At 40.0% G+C, this 27,826-nt stretch overlaps 1 protein-coding gene across 2 annotated transcripts in view; it reads left to right on the top strand.

Annotated features, from left to right (window-relative positions):
• Window positions 1-27,826, top strand: part of ADARB2 (adenosine deaminase RNA specific B2 (inactive)) — a 296,845-nt gene that overhangs the window by 175,869 nt on the left and 93,150 nt on the right. Inside the window, exons 2-3 of one of the 2 annotated variants that reach the window (XM_048950584.1) lie at window positions 17,792-17,878; window positions 25,998-26,905. In XM_048950584.1, coding sequence (XP_048806541.1) covers window positions 17,792-17,878; window positions 25,998-26,905 — 995 coding nt within the window. The remainder of the gene's footprint in view (window positions 1-17,791; window positions 17,879-25,997; window positions 26,906-27,826) is intronic. The other variant, XM_048950585.1, reaches the window with a different exon arrangement.

The following is a 27,826-nucleotide window of genomic DNA, read 5'->3' as shown; positions in this document are numbered from 1 at the left end:
TTCCAACTATGTCCATGAACACAAAGTGAAATATTAAGACTTGGAGTTGCTCCATATTATAATTAATGCCAGATTTCAAGGTGAAATTGTTTTAATTATACAGAGCATTGGCAAGATTACTGCACTCAATGTTGACCTGGTTGTTTGTTGGTGGTTTTTTTGTTGTCGTTGCTGTTGTTTTCTGGTTGATTACAAAATTGATGCAATTATTTATGGGAGTACTATTTATTTTAATGCCTTTTCTTTGCCATAAAGCAAACAGTAAGTCCCTGTCATCCTGCTGAGCAGCCTGTCAGGACTGGACAGCATGTAAGAAAGAGTAAAGAACAGAAGGAGAAATTCCCTTTTTTTTTTTTTTTCTAATTTATTTTGGAGAACCTATGATTTTTTTACAATTTCAATAATATTTTAGAGCTAAACTTCAAAAAGTAAAACATAATTTAGGATCAGGAAATATTATTCTTCTGATGGGCTTGTTATCAAGGATAGTTAGGCATCCTGAATTCCAATGAGATGTCTTAGTAAATATATACTCTGTGCTGCTCCTTACAAAGCCACCATTCATCCTGATCTACCTCTCTTCAGATCTCTTTCTGGCCCTGGTTTGTCTTTTACAAGTTTTTTTTTTTTTTTTTTACGTGCTGGGTTTAAAAACCTTCAGGTGTACAAAGGTTTAATCTTTGAAGCAAATATGAATGTTTCCTCTTGGACATGGAGAACACTGTTTCAGACAAGAATACTTGAACCAGATAACAAAAACTCTGAGGCATATATGGTTCCTGTGTGTGTTTAGGTGTTTGGTAGCCATAATGTACAAATTAGGTGACTGTACCTGGAGAAGGGTTCCTATAAGTACATATCTTTATGTATGTGAAGGTTATGTAAACATACATTCTCTCATACACGTTATCTATAACAGAGCTCTAGGACTTTCCACAAGAGTTGACAGATAAGCATTGTGGCCATGTGATAAAATCACTTTGGATAACCTTCACTCCTGTTTGCAGACAGGAAGCAGCTTATGGAAGAGATTTTTCAAGCTGCAGAAGCATACATAGAAGACCCAGTAAAACTGAAGGTGTGCAGCATGGCTTTGAAAATCTCAGGGTGGCCTTTTGCCAGGTTTTTCTGAGTCACACCTTGAAACCAGCTTACAGTACCTTTTCATTGACAACAGTGCACACTCAAAGGACAAATCTACACAAAGGGCTATAGATAGTAGCATTGAAATTAGAATGTTACACAAAAACCTCTGTCAGCACAGTTCTTAAAATAACAGTGCCAAATGACCTTCCTCTGCACTTAAAAATACATGTTACCTATTTTAAGTTAGATATCTTTATTTTCTTCTAATTATGCCACATGTAATGATGAGTGTTACCACAAGGAGACACAAGAAGGCATTTGGGGTTATGCACACTCTGAGTCAGAAGTTATCACTTTCAAGAGCCTGGAATTTTCTAGCTAGATACAAACTCAGTCTGGACGTGTAAAATATTCTGACCCGTAATATGTTTCTAACAAGAAACAAGTTTGTTATCAGAAACAAACACAACCCCAAGTGGTGTCTGGGACTTCACTGAGATAATCATAGAATCAAAGAATCACTAAGACCCAAAACTGAACATCGTACTTGAGGTGCAGCCTCACCAGTGCTGAGTACAGAAAGACAATCACTTCCCTGCTGCTCCTGGCAATGCTATTTCTGATAAAAGCTAGGATGCCATCAGCCTTCTTGACCACCTGGGCATGGTGCTGGCTCATGTTCAGCTGAGCATTGACCAGCATTTCCAAGTCCATTCCTTCCACACAGTCTTCCCAGCCACTCTGCCCCAGGCCTGTAGCATTGCCTGGGGTTGCTGTGGCCAAAGTGTAGAACCCAGATCTTGGTCTTGTTGAACTTCATCCCATTGGCCACATCCCAGCAATCAAGCCTGTCCAGATCAGTCTGTAGGGCCTTCCTAATCCCAAGCGGATCAACGCTTCCTCTCAGCTTACTGTCTGCAAAATTACTGAAGCTGCACTCAATCTCTTTGTCCAGGCCATCAATAAAAACATTAAACAGGATTGGCCGCAATATTGACCCCTGGGGAACACCACTTGTGCCAGCTGGATGTGACTCCGTTTACCACCACTCTTGGTCCAGATGTCCAGCCAGTTCTTTACCTAGCAAAGAGTACATCTGTCCTAGCCACAGGCTGCCAGCTTCTCTGGGAGAATTCTGTGGGAGACAGCGTCAAAGCCTTTGCTAAAGTCTAAGCAGACTACATCAACAGCTTTTCCCTCACCCACCAGGTGTGTTACTCAATCATTGAAGGAGATCAGGTTGGTCAAGCAGGACCTGCCTTTCATGAACCCATGCTGACTGAGCCTGATCCTCCAGTTGTCCCACACATACCATGTGATCTTGGTAAAGATGTTCTGCTCCATAATCTTTTCTGGCACTGATCTCAGACTTACAGGCCTGTAGTTTCCCAGATTCTCCTTACAAGGCTTGCCGTAGATGGGAGTCATATTGGCGAGCCTCCAGTCTTCTGGGACCTCTCTGGCTGACATGGAATGCTGATAGTTGGTGGAAAGTGGTTTGGCTATCACCTTCACTGGCTCCCTCAGCACCCATGGGTGTATCCCATCTGGCTGCATGGACTTGTGACAGTCCAGGTGAAGTAGTAGGTTTCTGTTTCCACCTGAACTGTGGGAACTTCTTTATGCTCTCTCCAAGTTGCCCATCCCTTCTTCCACAGGAGGCAGGCTCTCCTTTTCTCCTGGAGCCTCAGGAAACGCTCCTTGTTCATCCATGTCAGTCTTATTCTCTGTTTCCTCATGTTACAGAGCAGGGGGATAGCCTGCTCCTGCGCCTTTAAGGCTTTCTTCTTGAGAAACAAGAGAAACCTCCAGAAGTCCAAAGTAGCAGATTTGCCTGTACCCCTCCTGACTTCATCAAGAATAGAGAACTCTACTATTTTGTGGTCCCTTCTGCCCAAGACAGACAATACATGGAGCTACAGTGAATAACACACATTCAAGGACCCTGTTCCATAGCACTCTGAACACTGCTGCATCTTTGCCGGCAGATACATCATTAGCAGTCAGATTTCTTCTGCAAATTCATTCCTAAATGCCCAACTAACCATAGAAAGAGCATCTGGGTTCCAGAGAGGACCCTGAGATGAATGCAGTGTTACTTCTGTACCAATCCACCAGTCTTCTTTCAACAACCAGGAACTGGTAGTTATTACAAGTCAGGTCAGTCAGGTCAAGGCTCATCTTACCTAGCTTCTGCCACTGCAGTACTAAGTGCCAATCTGACCAGAAGAAAGACTCATGTAATCAAAGGATTTGTTATCGTTTGGTCTCGAGAGGTTGTCTGGTTATATTCACTAAGAAAGCAGGTCTGCAGCCATTATCAAGAGCAGAAAATTCACTTCTTATTACATGGTAAAAACCATACTAACATAACTTAGCAACGGATTCAAACTGGGGATGTAGCCATGCTGTCTAGATCTCCAGATCTCTTCATAAGCAAGGTTAGAGATAGGTGGTGTCATGAACAGAACATTAAAATTAATACATTTATATTAGGAGATTTATTGTACTTATTTTCCATAATGAACTCTGCAAGACAGCATTTGTATTTTTATTATATTTTACAGAGATTTCTGGAAATGTGCTTTACATTATAAATATATGGATAATAAAGAATCATAAAAACATCCATTCTTCAACTTACTTTGTGCATATGCTAGTGCACTCCATCATTTCTTTTCGTTGCTGTCAGGACAGTAAGCTTATCTGTTAGAGTCAACAGAGAGTGACCCCTGTTACGTGACTGAGAAATAGCTTTTGGTAACCTTATTGGGTGACTGAAGATAGATTATAGTAGAGATCTGCAAACAATTCAGGGGACTCCAGAGATCAGTCATCTGCAAAAGCAATGGAAAGCTGCAGTTTGCCTTAGGTGGCTGGTTACACAGCATGAGTAGTGAACAGTCAAAACAAATAGTTTGCATGGGTTGAAATATGTTTACAAAGTGCTTTTGAACAACTGCTACTGACAAATGTATCTGGAAAAATCAAATTCTGATACAAACAGGAAAAAATCTTAAAACCACGGAGCAAATTACCATGTACAAATCACTCTCTCAACAGTAGATATGAAGCAGACAGATTCCAAGTTCTATATGTATCAGTGACACAGGCTTTGGTCTACAGCCTGAATCACCTTACAGTGTCAGGGCCACATGGAACACGACTTTATGTTCTCATCCCTTTTTGGGAAAGATATAGTTTTGTTCCCTATTTCCTTTTGAATTGGACAAGTTCATTTTTTGCTAGTAAGTCATTTCTGGAAGCAGCAATGGTTACAGATAGCTCCAAAGTTTTGTCCCTCTGAGCTGAGTAAATGAATGATAGGATTGTTTGCATTTAAGTCATCAGCATTAGACAATTAGATTTTTTCTGAAAATCATCTATAAAGTCTAGAATCAAATTAGGAGAAACCAGCTTGATGAACTTTCTTACCTAAAACTCCGTTCACTGGAGATTTACTGTGTGGGTACTTCTGTAGACAGTTTGCTACCTTATTCCTCTTCCTCCCATTCTCTTTTGTTAACGTATATATTAACAAACCTATCCCTTGAAGCTTAGTCAAGGCCAAGGTGTTTCAACTTTATCAGCAGAAATGATCCTGCACGTTCTCAATAGTCCCAAACTTGGAAAAGTTAATAAATACAGTTCCAGCGTCCTGGTCTTTAGCCAAGCCACTACAGATATGATCCCAGTAACTTTGAATACGTTGCCATATTCAGGATTAAGGATCTGATCAAGAATACTTCAAAACTGATCAAATCAGTGCACCATTTGATTCTTGCTTTGAAGAACGAAGAGTGTAATAATTATTTTGCTAAATTATTTTGCATTTAATGTCATGACAAAGAAGCCATCTGCACATGGTGAAGTGACCAGCAGTGACTACTCACAGATGTTTGGTGCAGAGTACTGCTGTCAGCTATCAGCAGTGAGGCTGTGCTTGATGTTGATGAGATATACGCATACTTTGCTGGAAGTGGCCATAGGAAAAGCCACACAATGATGCCTCACAGTGTCTTTGCTGTGTGTAAGAACCTGGCATATTTCAGTCTACAGGTTTGGAAGCCAAGCAAGGCCATGGCAAGAATGGTTGCTAAGCATCTGTTTACTGCAAAAACTGGTACTTTAGATGGATTAATGCCTGACATAATTGGCAGTGTGGAAGAGCAGGATTACTGTTAAGCATTTGTTATTATTTAAACTACATTGAATACTCATTGGTCTAATTTAAAGGTTAAATACTGAGAGAGGAACATTAAATTTTACTCAGAAGAGAAATTTTGTGTGCAGATAGACAAACAGTGTTATAAAGTTTGCTGATTTATCAGAACTGAGGGCACCAAGGAGCCTCTCTGACCTCTCCAGCCCCATGGGGCCTCCCCAAAACAGGTCCCATGTCAGTCTCTGCCCCAGGGAAGTCAGTTCCTGCCCTAGGAGTACTAATATCTTTCAAGGAGTATAAGAGCAAAGGATTGTTCAGTCTGGGGAAAACGAGGCTCAGGGAAGATCTTACCACTCTCTGCAACTACCTGAACGGAGGTTTTAGCAAGGTGGGGATTGGCCTCTTCTCCCAGGTTACAGTGATAAGATGAAAGATAATGGCTTTTAGTTGTGCCAGGAAGGGTTCTCGTTAGATATCAAGAAAAATTCCTTCTCAGAAAGAGTGGTCAGGTACTGGAATGGGCTGCCCAGGGAGGTGCTGGGGTCAGCATTCCTGGAGGTTTTCAAGAAAAGCGTAAGTGTGGAGCTGAGGGACATGGTTAGTAGTATGGTGATGAAGGGCTTACATTTGGACCAGATGTTCTTAGTGGTCTTTTCCAACCTTGATGATTATGATTCTATGACTCTAAAATTCAAGTCATGTTAATTAGAGTTTGCAGATCAAAACAGGTATAGGACTAAATGAATAAGGTGCTGCTGACTGTGAGTATACCCACTTCTGCAGCAGTTTAATTTCTATAAAGAGGTAGCTTTTATTTTGTGGTCATTTAGGAGAGGACTGTAGGCATCACGTTCTCCTAACAGTGTATCCGTAGTTAGTAAGGAGCTTGTTAGCTCTGTCAGATAGTCTGGTCTTTTGAATTAATGCAGTTCAAAAAAACTTCAGCTTTACCAGAAAAGAGGATTTTCTTTGTTGTTGTGGAAAGAGTGAAAGATGGCTTGTAAGAGAGAAAAAAGATCTGAATTCACATAACTAATGGAATTAGATACATTTGAAGAGTGTGAGCTATATACATTTTCTAGTAAAGGAGTCCTCTCCTCACCAGGATTTCTTGTGCCATGGGGAAGAAGGTTTCGGATTTCTTTTGCATTGTAAAATGGAAGAAGAGAGCATGGGAGCTGTTTTATAATCTCTTGCTGAGATCAAAGGAGAAGGGAAGGTAAATGTTGATGTACTTCTTTCTCTCTGGTTCTGCACCAGCTATTTAGTTGAACTAATGGAGGCTCTAGTGTAGAAGAATCAGGGATTAGCCTCTTCATCTCTGTTGACTGTAAAGAGTCCAAAAGGATTAATACTATTAAGAGTAATTTCAGCTAAAAGTAGGAAGGAAATTCTCTCTCCCTTATTCATCTTTTTATCCTTGTTTCCAGAAATAACTCTGAGCCATTGTTTTCAGCCTCCCACCCACTCCTATTTTTTCTTCTTATTTTTCAGTAAAGACAGACTTGGAAATATTTAACACTGCTGAGCAGCTTTGAATTCATGGGACTTTTGACCAGGTTGCATCAGAATTGTGGCAAACTAACAAGACTGAATAGCAATAGATAAGTTTATCAGATCAGATTCTTAACTGATTTGAATCAGTGTTATTCCTCTGACCTAAGCTGATACAACATCAGGTGTGCTTGTGAACTTCAATAAAGCTACACAAATTCACTCCAGCTGAGGATCTGACCCATGAAATTATGGAGTCTTATCCAAAGCAAACTGAACTTCTGTTATGAATTGGTCTTCAAGGGAAAATAATTGCTAATTCAATGACTCCCACTGTTTTTTATTGCAGCTGCTAGTCATTATGTGCTGCCAAAAATCTTTACTTTTAACTGGTGAATCAGGAGTTTTCCCAGCAGCTTCAATACACAGAAGATCAGAGGTGCAGAAGTGTATATGCAGGCCTCAAAAGTTGTGTGTTAAAAGGCAAGACCTAGGGTCAGTCCATGAAGTAAAAGTGACATACTCAGGAGAAATCTTCCCAGCTAGACTTTTCACCTCAGTGTCCTATCAGATTTCCCAGTAAATGGTAGGAAAAAAATAATAATAACACCAAAAATCCTGGTTTAGGTGGGACTATTTGTCACATTCGGTATTGTCATAGTCAGGGTTTATCTTGTGTTGAAACAGCCTGAAAGAGCTCGCTGGGACCTATTTACAGCATGTCAAAGCAGCAACCCTAGCTTATGTATCGATGCTGCAGCGCCATCCAGTAATACCAGTCCTCAGAATTGCAGAATTTGGATTTGAAGACAGTAAGCAACGTGCTCAGAAGGTTACGGTTCTGTGCTGTTCCTTTTGGCAGCCACTGAAGGGAGATGAGCAGAGAAGAAATGTGATAAAAAGTAAATGGCACTTTCCTGCTAAGCTAATCACTTCTTTTTGAGAACAAAGGGCTGTGCCAACTGCAAATCAATGCACTAAATCACTTCTGCTCTTGTGTGAGTCCTGCCACCATGGCAGCTGCTAACAAGGGAATAAAGAAAACTGTTATTGGATAGTTAGTAGGCTTCTTAAGTGCTTGTGTAAAATAACATATTTAATTTAATGCAAAGTTATAAATGTAATTGGAGTTTATGGACATTACAGAAGGGAAGAGAAGAATAAGCTGCTGCTTCTTTCTGCACAAAGAGCTCTTTTATGCTCCCACACTGTCCTTACCAGACTTTCTGCACAGTGAAAAAGCAGCTTTGCTGTGCGATTTTAGCACTTCACCAGTTTATAAAGGAGTAGATGAGTAGATAATGATGTCTAATATTTCACATAGCTCTCAACAGGTTCAAGTCACAAAACAGGACTTATACATACTTTCTTTAGGAAAATGTCTAATGTCATAGGCTGTGTTAACTAAGTCTTCATTGACTATAAAGAAAGCCTACAGCTCCATATGTTGTTATGTACAGAAGTGTTGTAAACTTAACTGGATAAGCCCACTATAGAAGACAAGAAGTCCATACTGAATTGATGCATTCAGTGGTATAATATTGTATACTGTTTTTTCCATTTTCCTCTCTAAATAATTCCCAAATCGCAATCTTTCTTGTCCCTGGCTGTGACTAGCACTAGTTCCTTTCTGTGACTAGACTTTTGGACGTTTTCAGTGATTATATTAAATTGTATGTAAGGAGGCTGCATTTTTCCCAGAAAACTCCTTTTCTACAGCATTCTCAGAATTCTGAGAAGTCTAAAATACAAGACTTCCATATCTCTGAACCCCTGGCTCAAGCCACTGTTGTACATACAGAGCAGTCCAACTTTGCCATCATTTAAATCATCAATCGTAGCTGTGCACTGAAATGCTTGATATAAAACACCCACGGGCAAACAGTAGACTGCCTTCTCTTTAATTACATCAATCCTCAATCACCCCAAAGCAATGCCATCCTTGGAAGTACTAACTCTGACAGGTAGTACTTCTGGGAATGCCATAAAAATGCCAACAAAGCAGCAATGGCAGAGAAAATAAGCTGCCTCATCTTTGGAGAATTATTGGACTGTACTAACATTCAAGGGTACAATGTCAGCACAATGCAGAAAGAGTTAGATGCATAGCCCCCATTATTATTGTTGATGGGAGTCAGGTGTCAAGTTTCCTTTGCATCACTCTGAAAACTTAGCTTCCTTTGTAAAGCTTTAGCCAACTTTTCCTTTGTCACAACTCTTAATTGAAGGACAAATTTGAAGTAACTTGTGTTCTGATTCAAGAAAGATTAAAATGGTAAGAAGAAAATACTAATCAAATAACGATGAACCTGAAACTTTCAGACTCTGCCAGTTGTGATGGAAAGCTCAATAAATATTTAAGCCTCATGCTTTAAAAGGTGAAAATGGAGCAGCTGTGTTGTAGTAAATGGCACTGTAATATCAGCAACACCTGGGACAGCCCTGGGGCAGCCCCCTACTCTTTCTATCTGTCTCAGCTCCCACAGGATCAAATGGGAATTTAAGTTTTTAAATGCTTAAATAACTGGCTCGATTAGCAGACATGACTTTTATCCGTAACATCTTGCCTGAGAAACCTCTGTAAAGTTCAGTCCTCTTATAGTACCTGGAAAGAATTGTTGGCTCTCAGTATGTGCACATTTCTCAGTAATAGTATCTCTAAATTCTAATAGCAGTACCGTTAATTTTCTGCCCGCTAACATATTGATTGACAGAAGACTACCTCATATTATAAAGGATAAATCAGAGCAGAATTCACATTAAACATGTGTTATTGCAGATGTAGAAGAGACAGAAGTATTTAAATTACTGATGAATAAACATCCCATAAGCCAAACTGCACTTCATATAGTTTTCTATCCAAGTTTAGCCACGAATCCTTAAGTAATGAACACTTGTATGTAGACATAAGAAATTAGAGAAATTATCCCACTTATTTTAATTCCAGCCAAATTAGTTTCCCACATGACTGAAAAAGTACTTTTGCTTTTTGTTAATACTATTTGATATGCAGCTGGCATACAATCACATAGTCATAGGTAATGTCAATTATGCAGTTTTATTATGTGTCTAATAAATCCAATGGGCATTTTTATGCTGTCCATTGCAGGACATCGGCACAGAGAGCTGAGCATTGGTGGCTTTATACAGTCATCCTCTCTTGTGCTTCTCCTGTTTTCTAAAGTGATGACATCCAAAAAAAAAATATGGGGAAAAAGCCTGTTGCAGCTTATGGAAGGCAAAATAAAAGTATTTCCAAAATGGATGTTCAGACGGCATAAGAAACTTGGGAAGATGTGATTTTAAACTGCCATCTTCAAGCCACAGTCAGATTGCTTAGAAAATACTTAATATAGCACGCTCCACACACAGACGAAGATTCACCTAAACTGATAATAACTCAAGAGTTTTTATCTCTGTGTATCCTCAAGCAAGGCATCAAGAGAGAAGAACACTCCTGAAACAAAATTAAACAATTTTAGATCTAACTTTACAAGGCTGAATGAGATTTCAGATTGTCTTTTGGGGAATCTAATAGAGAACAACACACGTACACGCTGCCTTTCTTATATAAAATCCATCAACCACCTCGTGTTTTTACTTACTGTGCTCTTTACAAGAAGTAATAAGAAACTAATATATCACCACACAGAGTGTTTCATTCTGTAAATGGTCTTCCATTGTAAAGGAATTGGGAGTAGGCTGTTAAGGAATGCTGAAGTACAGTCACTGAGATTTGTCTGCTCAAATGCTTATTTACATTTATGTGGTGAAACTGCACCTAAAGCCTATCATTTTCATCCTGAGAAAGCGGGACAGAGAGCTGCAAAACAAGCTACTGTGCAAAGAAATAATGCCTTAAATGCTGCAAATACTGGCTAAGGCCCATATTGTGATCAATTAAACACATGCCAGAGCACAGATCCTATATCACAAGCTGTATTCTATGGATCCATACAAATCACAGTTCCAGATTTGTTGATGACTCTTTCTGCTTCCAAAGTGATAGACAGAAATTATTTTGACCTCAGAATAAGTGAGAAAGGCCGTATGCAGAGGCACTGCTGGAATGTGTGGAACTGAGTGGCCAGAGCATGGGACATGAACTGTGTTAGGGGCTGAGTCATCACCAGCAAATAATCTCTCATAGCTTCCCCCAAAGCTTTTCAAGGATAGAAATGCTAGGTCAACAAGCAGTTAGAATAGGAAGCATGGAGATAGGAGGATTTGTTCTGTTACCAACACTCTGAGCCCAGATGCTTCACAATTGGTGTTCCGCGAAATATTGTAATGCCCTACATTGATATCATTTAACATACTGGTGTTTCAGAGCTCTTGTATTGAATGAGGACCCCATTTTGAATATTGATAGAGCAGAGATATATTTCCTGCTCCAAGAACTAGATAAATTAATAATGAAGGCAGGAAGTAAATCTATTTAGGGCAGATCCCTGCTCTTGGCAGGTCACGATTGGCTTCCAGGGGAAGCACAGGTGCAGGTGTTTTCTGTGTGTGAGTGTGTATCATACTAAGCAGCTTGTTGCTCCACTTCAGAGGAAGCCTCCATGGCTCTGGGTTCACACCTCTCTCTTTTAACTCAAAAAGCAACCAGCCTCCTGCAGCCACCAGCCTTACCCTGAAACACTGACTATCCCAATGTTCCCTGTTTTTTCCCTTCTCTTTGATTTTCAGGCAGGAAAAAAAAAAAAAAAGAAAAAGAAAAGAAAGGAAAGGAAAAAAAAAAAAAAAGTGTTCTGGTTTCTCACGTCTTCATTTCAGTTCTCTGATGAAAAGCAGAAAACTAAAGGCATAATGTTTAATACCTCTTTTTTCTTTTAAAAAGTTAGACTTAATTTGAATATTTCCTTGCCTTCCTGTTTTAAGAAAAATGTTCCAGACAAAAATCCCATTCAGCCAGAAGATTTTTCTCTCAGCACATTCCTCTGCTGCCTTGAAGAAAAGCTTTCCTTCCTGTTCCCATGTGGGCTACTATGGGATATCGCAGCAAATGCCTTGGATTGAAAACCAGTTATAAAAAGTAAATCGTTAGTAACTGTCCACCTCAGAGGCCACACTCTCAGGGACCCCAAGCAGCATAGCTTCAGATGGGAACAGTCCCACACTATTTAACTTATTTCTATCCTTCAGTACACAGGCTTTTCTTCTTTTTTTTTTTTTTTACCCTTGGGCTGCTCAGTTGGATGCAGTGCTCCAGCTGTTTTACCTGATGGCTCTCAAGAGCCCGTGATGCCAGCAAGACCTCACCTGCAATCCTCCTTCCGTAGGAATAAGAACAAAAAGAAAACCAAGGAGGCATTGGCACGTGCTACTAGCCTCTTGCAGATAAATGCAGGCTTGAATTCGTCTGGTGCAATGTAAGGCACAAAAATGAACTCCTGCACCCATAACAAACTCCTGGCACACAGTCATGCCAAAACTGACACAACCATGCCAAAGTTGACACTACCATGCCAAGTTTGCTGCCATGTCTGCTAAGAAACATGAACCACTTGAAAGTATGTAAAGCATCTACATTTAAAATTTCACCACAAATAGAGGAGATGGACTGAGATGGTCATCCCAGTCACTCTGGCACCATTGTGGTCATTTGCATCACAAAGAGCCTTCCCACTTGTCTGTTCAGCCAAAAGTACTTGGGCAATGATGTTACAGCTCTTCACACTCACTAATTCCTGTCTGGATGGCTGTTTCTCAAATTCATCTGTACAGGTTGGTTTTGACATCAAGAAAGTAAATCCCTATCTGGAAACTGGCTGCTTAAACTAAATGATGCAGCATGGTGGCTGTACAAGCCATAATTTAGGAGGCTGTGAGCCTCTCTCAGTAAGTGCTGTGGCTTAAAGATGTCGTTATTTTTCCCACAAAATTTATCACATTCTTCTTCTCTGTAAAGAAATCCCATTTGCTGTCAATCACCGTCAGCCCAACTGCCTAGGATATCAAGAAGGCAGAAAACCATCTCCTGATGTGCAGGCTCTCTTCCCTCCCTATTTCTCTCCTTTCAAAATAAAGCAAGGCTAACGTGCCTGTAAAAATGCAACTGTTTGAATAGCTGCAGATGCCACTTTAGAGAAATCAAATGAGCTTTTTCCAATAAGTTCTGCATTATTACATCAGAGTTGACCCTTGACCTGTCCTTGGTAATTTCATACTCCATAAAAACCAAGTGAATTATTTAGGACTGGTTTATAATATCCACATTGTGTTTTTAGAATAACACTATTAAAGAAACCTCTGACAAATAAAGAAGCTTATGGTAATCAATTAAAATATGAGAATTAAACTAATTCACAAAACATTGCTAACACTGATCTGGCAAACAACTGCTAGCCATCTGTCAAATCCTTCTCGTGTTCAGAAGTTGCATTTTAAAACACAATTATTAATAGTGCTCATTAGCTGCCAAGCAAAAGAGCATGCCACATACTTCTGCTCAGTGATTAGCTAATATTAACACATACCACGCACTTTTCCAAATTTGAACTAAAACTTGCTTTTTGAAAAAGCCAGGACAAGTCTTTCCACTGGGGACCAAAGGGATAGGAGAGGCTGTAAAGATGATATCAGCCCAATGACAACACCCAGCAGGTGCCAACCATCTTCCTTCAGCCCTTCTGCAATAACAGCTCCTCAACAGCCCCACTAGACTGCCTATTCCACTGCTGCACTGTCCTTGCTGTTACAAAGGTTTTTAATGTCTAAAGTGAATTCTCCTTGGTGCAATTTAAGTCCATTACTTCTAGTTGTGTTAATGCACATGGAATGCAGTCCATTCCATTCTTCTGTGAAGCAGCTTTTTATGACTTGGAAGACTGCTGTTATGACCCCAGTCGGTCTGCTCTTCTTAAAGCCAAACAATTTGTCCAACATGTATACGGACTGATTTTTAAAAGTGTTGAACTCCTGCCATTCCCATTGCTTTTATTCATGTGATTGAGAGTGAAAGAACCTCAGTATGTGTGATGATCAAGTTGTATTGTCTGATACACTGTAAACGCTGATAGGTACGAAGGGCACAAAAGCTGTTTATAGCTGTATTTGTGTATTCTTGTCTGTACAACAAATGTGTATTTAGAGAACCTATGACCAGCCTTCTAACTGCAACCACAGGGCAGGAGCTGCTTTACAGTAAGAGCAGATTTTAGTGGAAACTTGGCTGCTTTGTATGCCAAGCTTTGCTGAACCATTCAGATGAAATTGTTTTCTCTTGTCCAAAAAATATTGGCTGATGTTTTAATTTGTTTATATGATTACATGACATAGCTACTGTCAAAACTGTGTTTATTTTAATTTTTTAAGTAAGTATTTACCAGTGTTGGAAAATACATACTGAGGAAGCTTGAATTCAAATCCTTTTCTGTCCCAAAACAGTGGAGAGTGATGTTTCTTCCTATAATGGGCTTCTCATATGGAGTAATGGTGATTTTGATTTTGAGTTCCAGTTGGCATCACTTGCAAGGATGTTTTTATCAGGAATATGCTACAAAATATGGCATTACTGTCCTGTGTTAGCATTCCAGCATGGCTAGAAATAAATCCCAATACTACCTGCTTTTTTGTCTCTCAATTTCCATTGTAAATACAGAATTATTTGTGCCTTTGTAGGCCTTCAGGAAATAGCTCCTTCCTGCCATTTGAGGCTGTCGGTTCAATGATAATGCAATCAGTAATGTCTCCTTGTATTGCTTCTCATAAACGTAGAGTTATATATTCTGTTTTTCTGGAGAAAAGAGTGTTTGAAATGTCTTGTTTACCTCTCTCCTGACCTTTGAAAAACTTCCTTTGACAAATACAAAGAATGTTTACAGTTATAAGTAAAAATTACAGCTTGAAATTTGGGCCTTTACATTTTGTTTTGCTTCCTTTTGGGAAGAAAAAAAAAAAAATCATAGGAGGAGAATAAGTAAAAAAAAAAAAAAAGGAGTCTTAATTTAAAGGTATTTATCTGAGGAACTGTGTGACACTTTTGTGTCCAAAGAAAGATATCCTTTAATTTTATTCATAATATTTCATCCAATTGGCAAAGACTAATAGTGATGCACTTTAAAATATATACAAACTGTAAAGGGTGAATACACAATTCAGTTAATATTGTTCTAAAATGTTAAACAAAGATAACACCAAATTTCACCAATGACAATAAAGCTAAAGCAGTGTTCTGTAGTGCATATGTGGTAATAGGCAATAACATGCAAAAGATGGAAGTACACCATCATTGTGGTATATATCTAGCCAGATTGATTCCCTGTAAACACCTACTTCTAATTATCCTGTCATCTATCTTCCCCACCTCCACAGGCTCCATAATTCACCTTTGCTGTGTGCATACTGAGGTTTTTCTCCTCCTCCTCCTCCTCCTTCCAGACGCACACTAAATCTTCCATTGTTCAACCAATGGATTGAAATATTAATTTCTAATTTTTATTGTCTGTATTGATTGAAAGATATCTTGTTATTAGAGCCTGCCTGAGTTTGGTTGATGTGAACCCATCCATTGCTGCTCTAGGAGCGCAGTAAATTTTGCTATCTGAGATCTCTGCCACAGAAAGTGAAGGCACAAACAAAGTCTTTGGGGACAGGTGCTAAGCAGAAACAACAAAAGCTTAAGGTGGCTAAAAGGCCCCCCAAAACAAAAAGGAAAATAATTTGATAGGGTTTATAGTCATACTATAAAACTGGTCTACTTCATGGCTGGTGAAAGATATCCAATAATGGTATGGTACAAAACAGTTTTAAACTGAAAGAGGGGATATTTAGATTAGATGTTTTTGCTAGAGGGTGGTGATGCCCTGGAAGAGGCTGCCCAGTAGAGGTGCTGGAGGCCAGGTTGTGTGGAGCCTCGGGAAGCCTGATCTTGTGGATGGCAACCATGCACATGGCAGCTCCACAGTTGGAGGCAGATGATCATAAAGGCCTCTTCCAACACAAGCCATTCTATGATTCTATGATAAAATTTTACAGTTTTACTTTTTGATTGATTTTGGTAGATATTAGCAACCTCATTAAGAAACTCCTGTTCTCATTGCTTAATGGATCATCTCTCTATGAGAAATGAGAGTATTTTCTCAGTGGAGGACCTTTAAGTTTGTGTGTACCATCCAGTGTCTTGAGAGTCAATGTCTGACATCCACAAGCAGTCAGGCACAGGAGGAGTACACTTCAGTTCATTGCATTTTGATATCTAAGACAAACAGTCACTGCTGATGCTGAAGTTAGGGACTGCTCTGGTCCTAAGTTTATCTGAAGTGTTCTTCTTATCAAAGATTACATATTTCTTCTCATTTCAATGACAGAAACTGGTTAAGAAGTTATGGAGAGAATAACAGCCTTAATCCTGATCACAACTCAACAGTCTAACATGCACAGAGACAGCATCTTACAGAGATACTGCATTTCTCAAGGAGCAAAGCCTTAGCAAAAAGTGTCAAAGTATTCACTTAGGAAAATCTTTTGGCTAAAGCATTCATAAATAGCTTCATTCTTTCGGTTCGTGACATCATTACAATCTCTTAATGAAATTGCAATTCAAGGAGGCTAATTTGTGCTCTAATTATATATTAGTCTGGGCTGAAAGGTTTCTGGACAGAAAAAGGTTTTCTTCAGGCAATCTTGTATTCTGCTTATTGTATTTACTTAACAAAGAACAGTCAGTTTTTTCTGTGCCTTCTCATAATAAAGTAGAGTTGTAATATTTCCTAGCTAAGGGCAAACTTCTGCAGTAATTTTTTGATGGATTCTGATAACAGTCTTTAACAAGAGCAAGGATTAATTGCAAATGTAGGAATAACCAAGCTGAAAAACTAACGGATGTATTGCTGAAATAGAAAATGTTTAAGAGCTCTTCAGCCAGAAAGCCTTCCAGATCAGTGGCTGCCTGAGAAAAGAACATATTAGACAAAACATAATTCAATGAAATTCAAAGAAATACTTTCTCAATGACAAAGAAAGTTTCCAATGCAAATAATTTGTCCCGCGTGACTTGACAGAAGACACTCTTAAATTAGAAAAAATTAAATCCTCTTCCCCTCACTAAGACTTTTTAAGCAGATAAATATTGTCCAAGACAGGGGAAATACACCTACTATCATCAGCATAAACAAAAAATGCAGATTAAAAAAAAAAATACGGTTAAATTGAACGTGAATAAGGATGTCAAACAAGATTCTTGTAGTTTGGACAATAGTTTCCTGTGTCACACCATAAAAAGTTTTTCAAATACAAAATCAACAAATTCTAGAAGAATTAGAATCCATTGTGGTCCCTTGTGCCATCTCTTGTGTCCATTCTCTCTGGTTCAAATTCAGTCAAGGGAAACAAGAGTGGGTGAGCTTATGGTCTCACTCAGCAGAGTTCCTGACTCTCAGAGCTGCCTACCTCCAGCTCCCACCTTCCTGCCCCTTTCCCAACCCTTATTCACACCTCCCACATCCCCAGCTCCTTCCTGGCCAGGGTCTGGTCTGCAGGAAGGCAGCACTTGAGATACATTGCTAGGAAGCACAACCAGAAGCACCACCTAAAAAGTTGAGATCGGCCTGTTTTCCCAGACAACCAGTGACTGGACAAGAGTTTATGGCTTTGTTGTACCGGGGAGATTCAAGTTGGATATTAGGAAAAAAAATTTCTCAGAAAGAGTGGTGAAGTATTGGAACAGGCTGCCCAGGAAGGTGGTGGAGTCACCATCCCTGGAGAGGTTTATGAGATGCATGATGAGAAGGGTAGATGTGGCAGGCAGGGACATGGTCTAGAGCAGTCAGGCATGGATTGATGGTCAGACTCTATGATCTTAATGGTCTTTCCAACTTAATGACTCTATGATGGTATACAAAAGTCAGTAGAGATCTGTATTTGGGATTTGCAGTGCCAACTGTAATGAATGTGTTACAATTCCATGGATTTTGGTGGAGTTGGGCAAAACAGAAAGGAAATGGACTTACCAAGATGTTTTCAACTGAATAAAAGTGTGGAGTAGATCAGGGTACATTGACGAAATGCTGAATTTATGTCTTTTATTTTGTTTTCTTCTAGAAAAAGTAAGCATACTGTCAACCTTTATAGCACCCTTCAAGTATCTGAGTCCTGGTTCAAGCACCATGGAGGATGAAGACAATTTAAGTAAGCAGCCTCTTTTTTTTATAGGCAAACAAAGTCCAGAAATAAAAGCTCTGTAGTGTTGGGGCAGTTGTGAAAAGAAAGATTTCCAAAGAGCCCTAAGTCCAGTCCTCATGTAAAATGCAAAGATCTCTGATGCTGAGTGCAGACATATTCTCTGGTCTCCAGTAAGGGAGACGTTAACCTCAGCCAACCTTCCCACTTTTCCCTTGGTAGGGATGGTGAAATGTAAGTGGTGTGTCACAGATACAAGGGAAAAGAGTTACAAAAAAGAGATGTTTATACTCAGGGTCACAGGACTGTGGAGCTACTGCCCTTCCCTCACCTCCTCTCTTCTTCCATTACCTTATTTTGTTTGCTTGCTTACCCAGTCTACAAAAGCCAAAACTATGCTTGTACTATGTCTTTCCCCCCAGTTTATTCTTCCACAATTACAAAGTACTTCTGCAAAAGTAAATGCTGCAGGTTTTGTAAGATTCTTTTCTCCATCCACCTGAAGAAAGAAAAAAAGAAAAAGAAAAAGAAAAGAAACCAAATTCATTTGAGAAAGGGATGACAGGATGATGGGGTTTGTTACATAGATGTAACCACAAAATTAGCCACAGGGCACTGTGGATACAAAATTAGCTCTGGGGCACTTACACCCAAAAAATAGCACTGACATTCCTCGCACCATGACTGTGGAGCTAGATGGAAGCACTGCTGAGCTGGGAGGAGATGAGAGGTCTTCAAAACACCTGCCAGCACAGGAATGTGCTGCTAGGGCTGGACAGCCCTCAGTGAGCCCTCCATTTATCATCCAGAAGCAATTATCATGTGTTATCCAGCCCTGCTTATTGAAACATAACTCGAATCATTCACAAATAAATAAATAAAGGGGTTGGAAGCTTTCTGAAACAAGTGAACAACTCCCTGAGCTTAGTATCACCTACCAGATGGATTCTTTTCCCAGCCAGACACACACTGATATGTTGCCCTATTAAAGGCAGTGGGTGGGAGGAATGTTGTTTTTTTTTTCCCTGCTGTTGCTAATCTGCCACAGTTTGGTCGTGATGCAGCACAAAGTGGAATAGCTTTTGAAGGAGCAAAGCCCTCAGATTTCTGCTGCTGAGGATCACTCTGTACTGCTGCTCAGGGAATGGCAGTTTTTTTGCATATCTTAGGAAAGGTGAAAAAATCTTGAAAATCCTTCAGAACTGGTCCCAGGGAGGCTACATTTTTAGGAAGAGATATGAGAAGTGCACGCTGGAAACATATTATGCACATGATGAGCTTCTGCAGGCACCTCCTGCGTAATGTTTCCCAAAAGTGCTGCTTAGTTATTTTTAGGTAATGTAGGAAGTTTGTGCAAGCCAAACACTGTAACACCATTTTCTTATTGCTGCTGTAATGCTAAGACTGTTTCGTGCCTGTGCTGGTTATAAAATAGCTCACATGGACGGGGTTTGATATTTTCTGAAAAAACAGTAAATTTCACTGTTTTCAAGAAAACTGTGCCTAGGCCTCTCTTGGATCAAACATTCACTTCTTGTATAATGGTATAGATCCCATTAATTTCTATAGCACGCAGCTACTCCTGTACTAATTAGACATTTCGGTGATTTGCTCTGAAGAAACAGAAACTTATTTTGTGTTAACAATTTAACAAAAGCGTAGGAGAATGCCAGCAAAGTAGAGCAGTGGTTGGGCTATCTTTGCTAACTGTGCATTTTCTGAGAGCATCCCTGCCCTTACTGTGCTGTATCAGTAATAAGTATGCAAAGTCCCACTAGCTGAAATGGATTCCAAGTTCTGTTTCACATTCCTTTAGACCTGCTTTAATAGGGGAGCCATACCAGGTTAACTGCAAGCGCATTTTCAACTGGTGTTTATTAGCATACAGACAGTACTAATGTGGTTTATGACCCATAAACTAATGCTGGAAAAATGTACTGAAGACTCTAGGCAATTTTGGAATGGCATTTTTGGGTAGGCTATCATCAGTCTCCAGTGCAGTCTTTACACTGACCATGAGAGAAAAGGAACACCCTATATATTCCTAGTGTTTGGCAGCTAAGGGTTTAAAAATTGTAACAGGGTTAGAAATAGGATATGTAGCTCTGCACTCTGTCTTCAACATTTGCTGTTAGTGATACACTGAGAAAAAGGATGCTTAAATGGTGATTGTCCCCTCAGTTTATCTTTTTAGTGCTCAACAAGGAATTTACTCAGCTAGACTTTGCACCTGAATCATCATATTTCTTGTTCGCCAACAGACCTGTCTAGTCCTCTCCAGAGCCTGCTGATACTTCTGGTCTCAACAACAGCAAAGAGCAGCAGTTCAGTGATTTTTTTGTGTTATAAAAAGTACACCCTTTTGTTGCTTCAAATCTCCTGTCTCCAGGGCTTGGACTGATTGAAACAGTAAATAATCATGCCCTGTTCACTGCTTGCTTTCCTTTCATGATGCTACAGACCTCTGCCTGCCCTGATCTTGAATTGTTCCATCCACACTATGCCACAGCAATGCAGACTACCACCTGACACAGACGCTCACAAATCTGGGCTCTGCCTCTGGCAGGAGTGTATGATTCCTGTGGATCTCATTGTGCTGCGGTGCCAAATGAATAGATGTGGTGCACATACCTCTTCTCAGGGCCTGCAGAGAGATGCTGCTGATGATGGTCCCCAGCATATGGATCTCAGAATCAGCAAAATTCATGTGCGGTGACTCCCAGCCTAAGATTCAGTGTTTTGAAGCTTGTTTAGTTTTGAGCCTGTTGGTCAAATCCCTCTTCAGGCAGCATAAGGCCCCAAAGCTTTTGATGGCACATTTGAGATACAGCAAGCTCCATGTCTCTAAAAATGCAGTGAGAAACTCTTCCAGCAACAAAAGCCCCAAGCTATCTCACACCAGCAGACAAAGGAGAATAAGACCCCCTGGTTTTATTTTGAAAACTGTATCTATTGCTTGCATCTGAATCTGAATCTCTCCCATGCTTAAAGCTAAACTAAACATTGGTCCTGATTTGGGCAAACAAGTACTTACATGTGTTCCTGCTCAGAGCTGCCCAAATTGTTGGCTGCACATACTCATTTGTTAACTTGGACAGAGTGCATGAGGGTATGAGCATAAGCTCAGTCAGGTCATGTGAGTAATTTCCCACATTGTTAAGAGCTGTGCTAGAGGTGTATGAATTTCAGTTACTTCGGTTAATACTTAGGGCAAAGTTCAGGGCAAACTTCATTCTGGAACAGCCAAAGGCAATAGCAAGCACTTCCAAAATTTTTCAGTCCCAAGTTTAACTAAACAAAATCCTGTACTTTTGTGCACTGGTAATGTTTCCCTTCACAGATTGCTGCTGCATGCCAGTAAATCCTGGCAATATTGTTTTAAGCAGCCTGAGCCTTATGGGCTGTTGGGGAGAGCTACAGCTGCAACAACGAGATCAGGGTTGGTTTCTCTTAAATAGGTTTACCATGCTGACTTCTTTCATGGGGATTTTATGGAATATGTGTGCTAGCATATTAGAGAGGAAGGAGTGAATCCTGCTGTTAGCTACAAGTCTACTACTCTAAAATCAAGAATACAGACCTAGAAATCCCCAGCCTAAAAGTCCCCAACCCTCTATTATGAATTCAGTAAGTGTATGAAAATGTCATGTGCTTGCATGAAGAAATAGCCCTACATTGCTTTTGACGTAGTAGCTGACCTTGTACAAAGGTATGAGGCTCTGGCTCACAGGTTCATACCTATTGCTTCTGATTTAAACATTTTTAATTTCAAGAATGTCAGGAATTATGGAGGTCAGTCTGTTTAACCTCCACAGTTAATGTAATGTAGATGAACAGCAAAAACATATTGTATGTAAGCAGGTCAAACAGGAGCTAGATATTAAAATGCAGAACATGGAAAATGAAAATTAAGTCCTACCTGTATTGTGGAAAATGCACTGGTAGCAACCTTGTGAATGCTAAACATTCATAACAGTAATAACTTCCTGCATCAGAGAAATCAGTGGAATCAAGAATTTCGCTACACTATAGAAACTGCAGTCTTTCTTTCAATATCACAGCTTCTCAATAATGTACTGCCCCTTGTGACTCAATCTGAAAGATGCCAGCCAGAGTGAAGATGTCATCTACCACCTCTCCTTCCCCATCCTCCCTAGAAGTTGGCTAGGCAGCAGAATAACCTTCAACAGGAACAATATTATCTCTTCAAATGTAGCGTGGAGTATCGGATGGGTGGTTCTGCAGAGCCCTTATGACCCAGAGACATAGGCAGTGTCATTATTAGTGATGCATTATAGTTCTGAAAAGCTCTTGATGATGCAGACTTTCTAGGTTAACTCTACTGTGCATAATGACCAAAAAGAAAAAAAGAAAACCATGAAAGAACAGTCAGTAGATTGAGGAACAGTGCATAAATAAATGTATTTCACTAACTGCTTTCTTCTTTCCCATTCAATTATTGAAGCCAGTACAAGTCTGCAGTGTCTCCCCTTGTTTGTGATACTGCAGAAATCAATGAATAAAGTTACTGAGCAGATATGACAGTTCATAATTTTTTTTAGAAATATTACACTATAGACTAGAAATTGTTGCAAAAAAAAAAAAAAGTAATATTTTTCTTTCTCCTTTTTCTTAACTCTGGCGCCTTACAATTTTATTATTCTCCTACCTTTCATCATAGGAGAGACATATTTGATTATCATTTCTTCCAAATGTAGAGAATGTGTTTGGGGAACCGAAGAGCAAAGATATTACAGGAGATAAGAGCTAACAGAGCTGAAAATGATCCACAGTTTTGCATCTTTGCTGTGTGCATCCTCTGACTTACCCCTTTCCTTTTAGTGCTCTTCATTTCTAAAATAGCTTGTGATTGTTCTATTACATCTGCTTACAGTATTTATCTTATGTAGTTTGGTGTCATTTGCCTGCTTTGTCTGATTTTCACAATAGAATGCCACCATTAGAGAAATAATCTCATGTCTACTACACAGAGGTCTCATAAAAGGCACATTTCAAAGACCTTCTATTTCAAAGATACCTGAAAGTATAAAGTAATTTCACATTGTCCGGCTGCTGTCAGATATCACGCAAGTCCATCAGGCTTACAAGCTTTTTGAAGCTGCCTCTGTTTTCCGTGACATGTTGACTTCTGGCCTGCTGCAGCTTGCACTGAAGTCTATGAAGAAGTCAGCTACATCCCAGTCATTCAGGGTAGGGTCTCTAGATATCCAAGTGGCTGTAAGGACACTTGCATGGATTTCTGCCACTGTGACTAGGCAAAAGCAGATCATAAATACAGACATTTCACTTTCACACACACCCACCTTTGTGTCCATCTATTTGCGTGCTTGATGTCTTCAAGTTTTAAACTTGAATCACTGCATTTTTTTTCACTACATCAGAGAGAACTGTGGTGGCTGAACACTGCGCTAGAGAATTTCATGGACCAAATTCAAGTAATGTTTATTTTATATCCCATATGTTTAGTTAATCAAGTGTTAGTGAGAGTGATTAAGGGACGATGCTTTATGGTACTCTGACTATGAAAGGAAAAAAAAATAGCTGCAAAAGATACTATACAAATTACTAATACAAATAACCCTTGAGCTTTCCTATTCTGTGGTGCATAATCAATACAAATTCTTTTCAACCATGAATACAGTGTGAAGCACGTACTATCTTTCTTTCCACACTTTCTGTCTATATCATAATGTGCCATTTCTGGGTCTGTAAAACCCTGTGGGTAAGAGGAGAGAGGATGTTTGAAATATAAAAGCAAATCTGTTTCCTTAAAACGAACAAAACAAAATAAAAGTGTGTCTGAGTCAAAATAAAAAATTTAAAAAAATAAAAAAGAAATTTAAAAAAAGTAAAAATCTATTTTGAATGGAATGAAAACGTGAGGAAGTCCCAGTGGAAAATGGCTGGCCAAAGTCACTGCCAAGACAAACAGAGCAAAGTTAAAGTTGGCCTCCTTCCCCTCAGATCACAGCTTCCATAAATAGAGTTGTGAACTCAACAAGAAAAGACCACGTTATCCTTGTGTCTTACTTAACCTGACCTTTTAAATGTCTTATTTCCAGTTAGGCTGGTTTAAAGATGTCAAATTTTATACAGGTGAATGCCAAGTGATGAAGCTTTCCTTTTTCTACTCTGTATTTCTTTTTCTTTCTTTCCTCACCTGTCTTCATTCTCTCCCATTAGCTTTACAAAGTAAAAATTAACTAGTCACTGTAGTCACTGAAGACCTTAATTTGTCAGTCCGTGTTCTGCCTCAGCAAAGCACCTCTCACACGTACAGAGCTCAGCAAATAACATCAGTGAAACATATGCAGGCTGGAAGATTGGCGTTCGCTGAAGGGTTTCCATGAGAGTGAACCAAAAGCCTTAGCCATACAGATGGGATGCCCCATGTGCAGTCTCATCAGAATTTTTACTCAGATGCAAGCGGCGAGATGCTCTTTTTGAAACAACTCACATGAGAGCAGCATTATCGTTCTGATGAGAAAAAGTATTCTGATGCAAGTGCAGCTCATCAGGATATTAAAGGAAGTTTTTAATTAGGATGCTTGGTTTCGTATAATTCCCTGCATGCTCTCATGATGTCAGCACAGGACTGGGCTGCAGCACACATACTGCTCCAGCAGAAGCTCCTGGAGGCACAGCCAACTGCTCACCAGTCAAATCCTTGCAGCCAGTTTGCAGAAAAGGGTAGAGGCTAACAAAGCTATGGCCCTGTAGCAGTTTGGAAGATGATTCTCTGCCCTCTCTGTAAGACCACATAGACCTTCCCTGTGCTTGGGACTAACGCAGCCTGCAAAGGTGGCAAGATCACGTCTGACAGTAACAAAACATGGATAGGGTTCCATAAGCACTGCTAGATGGAATGCAGCAGGCAGGCAGACAGTGCTTTGCTCTGAAAGGGATCAGGTGCATCGCTCCAGGGATGGGCTGCTTCAAGGGCTGATTAAGGTCTTGTTTACTTCCCCAATTTGGTATCTGCCACAAGCAAGTCACTGCAGGGCTGGGGGCTGCATCCAAGATGCAATACATTTAAACAAAATCATCAGAAACTACAGAAATGTTATAGGATAATTATTTAAGTATTAGCACATTTTTTGTGTCATTCGGGACATCAGTGAAATGAATCTCTGTTCTCAAGTCATACATCTGCTGTAGCAAAGAGCTCTGCCTTGCAGCACAGGCATTGAACAAGTGTAGTTGGGAGCAAAGTGTGATTCACTGGCTCAACAGCAGCAGAGTGCTCCCTCCACAGCTATCATGGTCGTTTCATTCCCTTCCCCCATCACAGTAGTGCTTCCTGGCAGTCTCCCTCTCCCATCACTTTCCTTGACATAGATCATCCTTTACATCAGTAATCATTCCTGTCATGATGCTCTGGCTTCTCATAGTCTGATTCAGATTTACCTACTTTTTTTTTTGCAAAATTGTTTGTTGCTGATGTGGGAGCTAAGAGTATCTGCAATTGAACTTGATGGAAAGACTTTCACTTCTTATTAAATCAAAATCTGAGCCCAGACTAAATTATGGTTTCAAATGCAAGAAAGGCTGGATTTGTGATGTTAGCAACAAAAGAGCCTATGGGTTGAGTACAACTGGTCAAAGTATTGATAGCAAATAAATTATTCAATGCATTTGCCCATTTTTCTATTTGCGAATCATTTGTGAATCATTTCTGATTTCTAATAATGTGTTCATAAGCATTCACCCACATGGATTATGGAAAACAATCTCAGCCTCAGGGAGCTTTGCAAACTATTCACTTTCTACTAGTAATTATCCAGTGTGAATACAGCTTTTTATTTAAGTCACAAGGCATCACTTATATTTCATCTTTGAATGACATAATCTTTTTAAAACAGGAGGCTATAGACTAATAGAAGTAGGATTTAGGGACAAGTAATCATTCAGAATATGCAGAAAATCTATGCTATAACAAGTAAAGCACTTTTTGAGGAGGAAAATGACAACAAAAACAAACAGGAAAAGCAAAGATATCTATCATTAACTTCTTTTTTCTTTTTTGGATATTTTGCCAGCCCCAAACCTGATGTCAACTGCTCTGATGACAACTGTAATGCAAGATTTGATCTTTCTTTACTGACAGGTACCAGCAGTGCGGAAGTGAAGGAAAATCGAAACATTGGCAACCTGGAGGATCATCCAATATCGTCCAATGAGAGGCCAAGAGGGGGAACACCTAGTAGTAAGAGAAAAAGGCCCTTAGAGGATGGAAATAATGGCCATTTCTGCAAACTCCAACTCATCTGGAAGAAAGTATCATGGTCAGTGACACCAAAGAATGCTCTGGTCCAGCTGCATGAACTTAAACCTGGTTTACAATACAAAATGGTTTCCCAGACAGGCCCAGTGCACGCTCCAGTCTTTGCTGTTGCAGTGGAAGTAAATGGACTTACGTTTGAAGGCACAGGACCCACAAAAAAGAAAGCCAAAATGCGCGCTGCAGAGCTAGCTCTGAAGTCATTTGTTCAGTTCCCCAATGCCTGCCAAGCTCACTTCGCCATGGGGAACTGCATTAACCCATCCACGGACTTCACTTCTGATCAGGCAGACTTCCCAGATACTCTGTTCAAGGAGTTCGAACCATCCACACACAGTGAGGACTTTTCGGTCTATAACCCAGTTAATAACGAGTTGCTTTCCACCGCTTATCGACATGGGCGCTTACTCTGCCACACGTTGGACTTAATGGGCCACGGTAAGCAGAACAGACACAAGATGGCATGCAAAGCAGAGAGTGAGAAGAACCCAGTGGTGCTGCTAAATGAGCTGCGCTCAGGCCTGCGGTACGTCTGCCTGTCGGAGACCGTGGAGAAGCAGCACATCAAGAGTTTTGTGATGGCAGTGCGAGTAGACGGGAGAACATTTGAAGGCTCAGGACGCAGCAAGAAGCTGGCTAAGGGCCAAGCAGCACAGGCCGCACTGCAGGCTCTCTTTAACATTCGGCTGCCCAGCCACATTCCCAGCAGGAGTAAATGTCACCATTTGCCACAGGTGAGAGCTCCTGTGTAGCCACCACCACGTTGGAAGAGCTCATTCAATTAGTGCGATCAGTATTGCTATAGCTGTTATTGTTCTATCAGATGGCTCCTCTGACATTATAGCAAAAGCTGTGCAATGAAATAGCTATTTTCTCATAGAAACAGCTATCTGACAAAAGCAAAAGCTTAAAAATCGTATCCCAAAATCATTGGGCAGAATTTGCCAGCCCTTTCCATGCGAGGCATACATGAGAGGGCAGAAAGCAGGGTGAAATGTCGATGTTCCCATTTGCTAGAGAATGATAACATTGATACACGCAGAAAAAGCAAGTCATTTTGCAATGCTGACTCTTTCTTGACAGATAGAAGTCCCTGTAAAAGGGATATCCCATGTCTTCCTTTTACAGTTAATTTTTGCTGAGGACAGCACCATCCAGAGGAAAGAGCAATGACAGGATACGTGTCTTTGTTAGAACAAATTTTGCAATTCTAGAATAGAATTTCTGCCTCTAGAAAAGTTAAGAATTTTTGTTTAGTATAGGCTTACTTTTTGTTTTGCATTCTTTTTTTTCTTTTTCTAAATAAGCCTCTAAAATATAGGGAATAGTGAAAGCTCGGAAGTTTTCCTGGGATAAATGTAGAGATTACAGTTATATTCATACAGAAAATACAGACCTGAGCTACATACTTTGCACATAAAAATTTCATAGTTGGTCCTATGCCAAAGGCTATCTTAGCATTACACAGACTTCTGACAATTTTCTAGGTTCAAAGGAAGCCAGGATTTACAGATACTGAGAAGCATTACATGGGCTCATGTAATTTCTTGGTTTGTTTCTACTCTCATAAAAGGTTTGATCCACCAGCACCAGTAGGTGATCTACCACCACAAAGCTCCCTTTCTGAAGGGAGTTGTTAATGTCCAGGATTTATT

The sequence above is a fragment of the Lagopus muta genome, chromosome 7, assembly GCF_023343835.1.
Source record: "Lagopus muta isolate bLagMut1 chromosome 7, bLagMut1 primary, whole genome shotgun sequence".
NCBI classification, from domain to species: domain Eukaryota; kingdom Metazoa; phylum Chordata; class Aves; order Galliformes; family Phasianidae; genus Lagopus; species Lagopus muta.
Note: the sequence above shows the minus strand (reverse complement) of the source record. Positions and strands in the feature narration are given on the sequence as shown.